The sequence below is a fragment of the Geospiza fortis genome, unplaced genomic scaffold, assembly GCF_000277835.1.
Source record: "Geospiza fortis unplaced genomic scaffold, GeoFor_1.0 scaffold2, whole genome shotgun sequence".
NCBI lineage: Eukaryota > Metazoa > Chordata > Aves > Passeriformes > Thraupidae > Geospiza > Geospiza fortis.
The window spans coordinates 590,610-600,147 of NW_005054366.1; the positions used below are offsets into that span (position 1 = coordinate 590,610).

Here is a 9,538-nt window from a genome sequence, read left to right on the forward strand (position 1 = left end):
GCCCACATTGGGTGATTTCAGCTCTCCTGGGATCCGGGCAGTGCAGAAGGAAGGACGGGGTCTGTGTGTGGGGTTCCAGGGAGAGCCTTTATTGAGCTCCTTCCTCAGAAGGGTGCAGGGATGAAGGCTCCTGAGGCAGGGACAGCAGGGGTTTATATGGGGATCTTGAGGGGTGGGACAGAGTACCAGAGCGAATGGGATGAGGGCACAGGGGTGGCACAGAGGGGAGGGACCAATAGGATACATCTCATCTACATTCAACAGCAGGGAGTGCTGGGAGAAGCTTTTGTCTCACCCTAGCAAAGGAGGGTGTCGCCTGAGGGGTTGAGGGGAGCGTTGTGGATTCTTTCCCCCTCTTGGCCCACTGGCCTCCACATCTGGGGTCAAGGCTGAGACTGCACACAGAAGTCAGACACCCAGGAAATTCACATTTCTGTGACACCTGACTTTGTTTTCCTCTTGAGTTCAAATGAAGGCTCTTACTCATCAAAACAGAGCCTGTAGCAATCCTGCTGGGAACTGAAGTGCCTCACGTTTAGGCAATAGCTGATCCTTCAGTACTTCTCTTCTTCAGATACTTTTATTGTTTGCAGGACCTTAAAACTACTTTTTATCCAAGCTGGGTGTGATGTAAGGCATTTGGTAATGTAAAAGTGATGAGTGGTTTGCTGGTTGGGAAAGTAGTTAATGAAAATCAAGTAATAAGTGATGGAACATGAGGCAATGGCAGCCTCAAGTTGCACAAGGGGAGGTTTAGATTGGATATTGGGGAAAATTTCTTCACCAAAAGGGTTGTCCAGCATCCACCAGGGCTTTGGGGGAATTCCACATCTCCAAAGATGGGATTTTAAACATTTTCTCCACTCTTAGCTTTGAAAGTCTTCACTGCAGTTTTAGTTTAGCCAGCCAAGCACCTCCCATCCTCTTGTATCTTTTTGTGTTAATGAGCTCATTAGCTGGCAGTGCCCTGAGCCTCTCTCTGTGCCCTGGGCAGTGCAGCAGCCAGGAATGTGCACAGAGAGGGATTGTCACTGATGTCACGCAGGAGCAGCCTCTTGGGCAGAGCAGGGGCTTGCTTTGGGTGATCAGTTGAGTGTGAGTCGCTGGAATTGCAGGCCTTGGTTTGGCTCTGGCCCCAGAGATGGTTCAGCTCTGGTGTTCGGTGGCTGTTCAGAGCAAACCCTTGTGGTCCCTGCTCAGAGGAGCCTCAGTTGAGTTTCACCTGACACAGCCCTTCTGTCCAGGACGCTGTTTCAGGGAGCAGCTGGGTGCATCCCTCACTCAGAATAACCTGGGAGCTGCTGGCTGGAACACCAAAAGCTGAGAGGGGCTGGAATCTCAGGAAGCAGCAAAGGCAATGGGAACTGATGTCCTACGTAATGGACAAGTGCTGGGCTGTGATTTTAAACTCCAGCCCATTTCCTTTGAGAATGCAAATAATTTGTGCAAAGCTTTTAGCCTTTAGTGGTTTTCACACACTTCAGAATCATTTCTATTAGATTGAACCTTTCAGGGGATTTGCAGGAATAAATCTGATGTTGAAACCAAATTGTTGCCTGGGGATTCTCAGGGTAGTCTCCACTTACAGCACAATCTCAGTTTTGCAATTCAAGGACTAAGATAAAATTTAAATACCTTAATTGTTTTTCTGGATTGATAAGGTTGGTTTTTTTCAGGACTAGAAGGGATAGCTTCAGCTCTTGGATCCTTAATTAAAATGTTGGATATCAGTTTTCCACAAATACCCTATTTTATATACTCTGTTTTGGTATTCTGTAGATTGTTGGAGGAAGGGCCAATTGAATTACTGTTCTAAAACAATCCAGGCATTTAAAAAAAATATTAAACCCCCTGCAGTCAGTTAATTAGTAATTGACACCTGAGCAGAGCACACCAAGCCATAAATTCCTGGCTGCAGGTCAGTTGTTTTGCAGAGGTACAGACTTGCCAGTGCTGCTTGTGGGGGGCACAGCAGTGATGGTTTCTGTGCTGCAGAAGGTGCTTTTGTGTGTACATCTCACATCAGGTCACTCCTGCAGCACGCATGTCCTCCTGTCACTGCCAGCAGATATGGGATTATTTAGGGAATTAATAATGCAGCTAATTGTGTAGTGACTTGTGTGCTCTTTGGAAAAACACCTCCTCAAAGCCCTGGCACCAGACACATTCTGTCTGAAGTGTCAGAAGTTAATTGTCCATGGTCATAAAAGCTGTAATTGCAGTGGAAAAAAATTACATGGGAACTGAATTCCTATCAGTGTTGCCTTCAGGTCTGCTCTGACAAATCCCATCAGCCCAGCACATCCATCTCCAGGGCGTGCCTGGGCTGCACTGGGCAGGTGTTGGAGGCCTGGCTGCTTTGCAGGCTCAGTGCATGTCTGGGTCACTGCAGGGGCTGCACAGTTGGTATTTTTTCTTTATTTTTCAAATTCAATTTTAGTCTTGCAAAAGGGGCTTTTTGGGTCAATCATCTTGGGACAAACAAACCTTTCTGAAGCTCTGCAGAAATATGTGTGAGGGTTTTCAGTGTTTCAGTAGAAGTGACAACTGAGAAGAAATGAAACAAAAAGAAAAAGGCAGCCCAAGAAACTTTCACCTGCTGGGAGCAGCTGGGACTCCTGAGGCCTTCAGAAAGGCTCTTGCAGGGATGTGTGTGGGTCTCTGACAGCACAGGGCCAAGTCTTACTGTAAGGTGCACACCTCTGTGTATACACTGCATTCATGTGTTGTACCTGTGGGTTTGGAACAAGCTCCCAGACAGCAACATGAGAACCTGAAAGCAGAATGCAAAAATGTTTCATCTGGAAGCCTCTGTACTGTTAAGCTCCCCACGAGCTTGGCAGGATTGCTCCCAGACTTCAGAGTTTTCATGTTTGGATTCCTTTGGATCAGCTGCCTTTATTTGTTCTGGGCAGAAAGCCTTTGTATTTGTGTTTATGTGTATATGTGTTATATATATAAACCCCCCTATGCATTATTTTGTTGTTTATTTGTTTCTTCCTCTTAGATTACTCCTTGACTAGCGCAGACCTGTCTGCCCTGCAGGGGTTTAACTCCCCAGGAATGCTGTCCCTGGGGCAGGTGTCTGCCTGGCAGCAGCACCACCTCCGTCCTGCGGCCCTCAGCTCTCTTGTGTAAGTACCCAGGGCAGCACTGGGGGGGCTGGAGCAGCTGCACCAAGGGAATATTCAGCACATTTTCACCTCTTGTCTGTACTGGAAAACATTCATGTGTCGGGCTGTTTGTCCCTTCAGTCACCTCCAGCCTCCAGCTAATGAGCTGTGTCCCTGCAGGCTCAGCTTCTCATCAAGGGGGGCACCTGTGTGGTGACTGAACTGTTTGGCAATAGAAAATATTTGTTTTTCTGAACTTCTGTAAATGCAGCTCAGACCTTTAATTAATGATTTTTTCACCTTTGCTCTTCCCAGTAAACTGCATTTGTTTCAGTGCTGAGCCCCAAGCCCTCACCATCACAGACACGTGAATCATCACTTGGTTTTCACTTTCTGCGTGTTCTGATTTGCACCTTTCGGTTTTCCTTCCCCAGCACTGGCAGCCAGCTATCTCAGGGTTCAAACCTCTCCATTAACACCAACCAAAACATCAACATCAAATCGGAACCGATCTCCCCTCCCCGGGACCGCGTCACCCCCTCGGGGCCGCGCAGCGACTTCCACTCGCCCGTGGTGCTGGGCCGGCCGCCCAACGCGGAGGATCGGGAGAGCCCCTCGGTAAAACGCATGAGGATGGACACGTGGGTGACATAAACCCGCCGTGCCGCCCTCTCAGCTTTGTGTTCTCAACATGAACTGTCCTGACATATCTAAATTTATAAATAAGGACGTGAATAAGTATATTTATATGTATATACATACGTGCATATATATATCTTCACATGCATATATATGTGCTAGTGTGTGTAGCATACACCAATCATCAGGCACTTACGACAAACTCTTGTATAGCTGCAGATGTCCCTTGGTAAAAGTAACAGAACAATCCCGTAGGTTTGAGCTCTAGTCTGGCACTTACCTGGACTCGTGTGTGACCCCAGCCCGGCCCGCGCAGAGCGGCGTCCCCGCAGTGTCTCCTCCTCCTCCACACCCACCCGAGCGAGGGCTCGCCTGTAGTACCGTCCCTGTGTGTAGTCAGCTCTATGGTTACTCGTAGTTAAGAAATAATTGCTTTGTAGCAGCAGAGCAGTAGAAAAGCAGGAAGAAGAAAGCAATACTGTACATAAACTGACCTTTCTATTACCCAACCTGGCATGGGTCTCTATTGCAGAGGGTGCATGGAGAAGGGCTGATGCTATAAGAAATAAAAAAAACAAAAACCCTGTTTTGCACGTGCAAAAAAAAAAAAGTGTATTGGGTCAAAGAAGTGATTTTTTTAATGAGTGAAAGAGAGCATAGAGAACTCGCATGAAATATTCAGAAAATATTAGCCTAGAAAATAGAACATTAACAAAATAAAATTAATATATTAAGTTATAATTGGAATATGTTTGACAAATTTGTTTTTACGTTCATACCTTTGAAAAATATAGAAACGGATTTTAGCTCATGTATATTTTATATTAAAGAAAACAATACCCTAATGAATTGAAGACTATATATAAAGTTATATACAGTACTTTTGAACACATTCTGCTATGAATTATTTATATAAGCCAAAGCTGTATGTTGTAGCTTTTTTGTAGAGTATAGTTTTATCTTATTTTGACTTTCTAGTTTTTGCTTTCAAAGATGAAAAGGAAAAACTTGCAGGCGGAACCTTGGGGGAAAAATAAGCCATGAACACTTATATGTAAATTTAAATTTGAGCCAAACTCTTTGTGTATATAGCATCCTAAATATATTATCACCTTTGGTGTAAGTACCTATGTATTGTACGGTCACCAGATTAAAAAGTATATTTTTGTGGATTGACGCCAACTTGAAACAAGGCGAGGTCCTTATTAAGTAGAGTATTCACTGTTTAATATTTACTATTTTGTTAAATATACTGTACTTTCTTTGGATTTTAATTATTATTAATATTATTATCCAGATTTTTCAGAGGGTGTATAAAGGGGTTGGCCCCCTCACTGGTGGTGAATGTGTGCCGTTCAATTGTAATCTCTGTGCTGTATGGTTAAGCTTCATTATACATTTTATATATATGTATATAAATAGCAAAGTGGCAAAAAAAAATCCGGTGTTAAGTTCATCCTGCATAAATATAAAAAATCTGTTACAACACATTTTAAGGCATCATTTTAAAGCTGCCTCTTCTGAAGAGGAAAAAAAACCAGTGGAAAAACTTGACCTAATTTCTCATGCTAGGGAAATGACACATATCAGAGGAGCACAAAAGGTTTTGTGAGTTGGCAAGTGGTTTGGGAAAAATTTGCTGCTTCCAAGAGAGGGAGGAATGCAGAGCCCCCTTGTGCCACGAGACGGGGCTAGGAGCAGGTTTGGTGTTGGATGCAGGGCTGTGATCCCATCGGTGCTCCTGGTCACCTCCAGGGTGGCAGTGCTGGTTCTGGTGGAAGCTGCAGAACCATGGGATTGCCCAAACTCTTCAAAGTTAGCCCTGATATTTATTACGGTTTTTGCTTGGGGTTTTGGGTTTGTTTTTTTTTTTTCAGTTAGGAAAAATCCCTTGATGCTGTAAGGGAGGGGTGAGAAGGGCGGTGTCCCTGTGGTACCTGTGGCCTCCAGCCCTGTCTCGCTGTCCTGGCACCGTTAAAAGCCGCAGGGCTGCAGTGCCCTCCGGCCCTTCCCTTGGAACTGCTTCCCCTTTCCTGGGTTCATTCCGGCTGGCAGGAGGGTGCAGGCAGAAGGGACATGTTCCCATGGCCGCTGTCCCCAGTGACCCAATCCACTTGCTGCTCCCTGGAACCTTTTGCTGCTCTGACCAGTGATGTGAGTTCCATGATTTATGCACCTGTATGAACTTTGCTGTACATCCAAGTGGGAGTTCTGCATTCACATTTACTGTCTATTTTCTTGTGTGCCTTATCAGATGGCTTTGCTGACTGTATCTCAATAGTCTTTATTTCTATGCAGGTTTTTAAACAGTACTTAACTACTGTTTTCTTAAAGACAAAGCTACACAAGGGTTAGAGTTTGTATTGAAATTGCACCAATGAAGTAAAAAAAAATAATAAAAAGAATCAGTTCTAAAGAGCTGGGCAAGGGAGTGGCCCTGTGCTGCCCCAGCCACGGCAGAAACGTCCTTCCACAGCCCTCTGGTCTCGGGGAGTACCTCCTGCCACCGAGGACATGGGAATCCTGGTTTTTAATAACAAGTAACTCACTTTGAAACATACTTTTTTAGAAATTGTAAAAATGTTTTATATTAAAAAAAAAAGAGATGACATAGCACAGATATTTCAACAGGTTAGAAAAAAAAACTTTTTAAAATTATCTCTGCTGACTGAAGTGCAAGTGGATCCAATCCTGGGCTGAACCCAGTCAGGTCTGAATGATTTAAGATTTTTATCTCTGTTGTGACAAATCACCTCCATCCTCGAGCTCTCACGATAGTTTTGAGAACGCCACGTTGTCAGGGACTCGTCAGAGAGAACTGCTTTAGCCTTGCCTTCCCTCCAAGGACACTAATGCATCAGAAACTTGCGAGTTACTGTGCGCACAAGAAATACATAGTAAATAAGGAACAAAACAACTCCTAACAATTGATCCTGGGCAGAAGTTAAATCCGAATGTGAAAGAAAGACTTAACCAATGTAAACATTTAAATCTTAGTAGAACCTTTCTTCACTTTGCTGTGCAAGAGAACACTGCTTTGCTATATTTAAAATGGCTTTTTTAAAAGAGATTTATGTATTTGGTAAATGTTTGTAGTCAACAGTTCACAAGAAGCTGTTCACGGTTTAATGCTGATAAGCCGTTTGGCGGCACAAGCTGGACTTTGTTGCCATCCTTGAGACGAATCTTTTAAGAAAAAAAATAAGTTAATCTCAATTTTTTTCCCTGAATGTGTTGTTTTTTCTTCAATATACAATAAATATTCTAGTGAACTTTTTATCAAATGGTTAAGAAAATGCTAGAGGTTGTTGTAAAATATTTGTATCCTGCATTCACTAAAGTAAAGATACTGGCTTTTACTGTGTACTCCGGCCTCTCTCGTGTTTGCAGAGCACTGGTCCCGTCCGGCGCGTCCTTGCCCCCTCCAGCTGTCAGTGCAGGTGCCAGGTGTTGGTGCTTAACCGCAGCCAGGAGGGTGCTCATCAACAGGGATACACACAGCTTGTTACTGCACTCACGGACTGATGCCTGCAAAGAACCTTTCATAAAACGTGGAGAAACTGGCAGATGAACCAGGGTCCACAGAGAGTGCAGAGCCCAAGGGCAGTCCTGCCACAGCCCCGGTTCCTCCTGCTGCTCCCAGTCCCGCCAGAGCCTGAGGTGACGCTGCAAGGGGCCCCTCGTGCTAAGGCAGGTGCTCAGCTGTGTGGTAGCAAATAAAGCACAGCCTGTGCCCCTTGTGCTTTTATTTCATGTGGCTTTATTTAAAAATATAAGAACCTGATCCCACCCCCTCCCCAGAACAAAGAGATACAGCTCTTCACAGAAGAAAAAGACAAGATTTTGTTCAGTATAAGATACTTTGGAGTGTTCATTTATAAAATTAAGTTCCCACTTTTGAGAGCTGCAGGGAGCACAGGTTCTCATTGTAGCAGCACATGGTTGTGCCTGTGTGGTGTGGGGTCCTCACCTTGCTGGAGACACTTCAGACCTCCCTGTCCAGGCAGACAGTGCCAGGCAGAAGCACAGAGGCCCAGAGGCAGTGTCCTTCGGGCCAGGCTGAGGCCACACCTGCACAGCAGGTGCTCCTACCACAGCCCCTCTCCAGCCCCTGCTCCAGCTGGCCTCAGGCTGCCAGGGGAAGCTGGGAAAGCCCTGTGGTCCTGCTGGCAGCTGCAAATGGGGCTGCGCCAAGGTGGCGACAAGGAGCAGGAGCTTCCTGCACCTGCCCACCAGTGCTGCCCTCACCCTCAGCACCAACAGCACCTGCCCACACATGTAGTGGTTGGTTCCAGAAAAGCCTTAACCTCTGCCCACAGGCCCAGAATTTGCTGAATCAAATTTCTGAGGCAAGTTCTTCTGTTTAGCAAAGCTCCCAAGGCCTCCCTCGCTGCTCCCTTGCAGCAGGTAGTGTTTGCTGAGTGGCCCTGAAGAGCACAGCCCTGGGCTGACCAAACCTCCACTGCCCTGTGAAGCTTTTCAGTGCACGAGGTCAGTTCACAGAAGCTGTCCCAGTCAGCAGCATCACAGTCCTCTCCCAGAAAGGCTTCACCCTTCCTTCTTCTTGGACTTCTGTCCTGGACCTTGCAACCTGCATCCAGCTCCCACTTCACTCCCACCCAGATTGCACACAAGGAACTAATTCCATGAGTGAGCCTGGGTCTGAGAAGCACCACTATAGACTATTATTAGCTTTTTTAGCAAATAATACTGACTAGACCTCCTGCCAGCAAATGAGCCCTTGAGAAGTGCCTGTGACTCCTCTCTCATGCTCTCCTGCCCTCATCCAACAGCCCCTGTCCACCTGGGGCCATGCAGGGCTGAGCAGCACCCTGGGACAGCACAGATCCTGCACCGAGATCTCGGAAGGATTTCACTGAGGGGAAGAGGTCTGGGCTCACCCTTCCCAGGGTTGGGCCTGATGCATCCCAACTGAACACAGCTCAAAGATTTGCTCAGGGGGGGTGACAAGGTGGGGTGCTGGCAGTGCCATCGTGCCCTGGCACACCCAGCTCAGAGCCCCAGAAGGCATCACTAGGGTCAAGCAGGCCAAAACCACCATGGTCTGCAAGAGACAAAAATGACACTTCTAAGAAAAAGTGTCCCCTACTTCTATTCCAGCAAAAAGTGTTTCCTTAAAATGCAAACAACCCCCAACTTTCCAACCACATTAATACTGCACTCTCTAGCTCAGCAGCAAACTCGCTTCTAGACACGGCATTAAGAAATACCTGAAGCAACCATAATGAATAAATTGCTACAAAATACTTTCCCTCAACAGAGTTCCCAACTCTGAAGCCACTTGGGTGATGATTTCTGTAAGCAACAAAGCATCCTTGTTTTTCTATCAAAATCACATCACCTCATTTTCAGTCAAATTCAGGATTACATCATCAGCTACTTATAAAAATAAAAATAATCCGTATTGTCGTATCCCCTCGGGTGCACCTGAGTCAGTCAGGAGCATACAGGCATCACTGCTGGAGAGGCTGAAGTGGGCTGCCCTTTCACCTTAGGATTTTTTTTCCTACGACTGAGCCTTGTGGTAGTTTCCCTTCCTATCCAGCCATTGAAACATTTGAGTTTGTCGTGTTAGAGGTGTGGGCCACCAGGCCTTGTGTTTTAAAATAGATGATATAAAACACTGGCAGGACGATTCCTATCAGGAGCATAATGAACACGGCGTTCCACCACTGGATTCCGCAGTCCGCACCGTTCCCGGCTTTGTCCCGCTTCCCTGCCTCGGGCAGGGGCCTCTCCAGCCCCCCCCCGCTGCACTCCCCGCT

At 46.2% G+C, this 9,538-nt stretch overlaps 2 protein-coding genes across 2 annotated transcripts in view; one reads left to right on the forward strand and one right to left on the reverse strand.

The window, feature by feature from the left end:
* Positions 1-7,118, forward strand: part of MEF2A (myocyte enhancer factor 2A) — a 47,843-nt gene extending 40,725 nt beyond the window's left edge. The window contains 2 exon segments of the mRNA XM_014308337.2: positions 3,008-3,134; positions 3,548-7,118. Of these exon segments, the coding sequence (XP_014163812.1) occupies positions 3,008-3,134; positions 3,548-3,767 (347 nt within the window). The 3' untranslated portion in view covers positions 3,768-7,118.
* A 250-nt stretch (positions 7,119-7,368) lies between these two features.
* The window catches only part of LYSMD4 (LysM domain containing 4), a 7,008-nt gene continuing 4,838 nt past the window's right edge, over positions 7,369-9,538 (reverse strand). The window contains exon 2 of the mRNA XM_031059731.1: positions 7,369-9,538. This exon is cut by the window's right edge and continues 201 nt beyond it. Coding sequence (XP_030915591.1) covers positions 9,311-9,538 — 228 coding nt within the window. The 3' untranslated portion in view covers positions 7,369-9,310.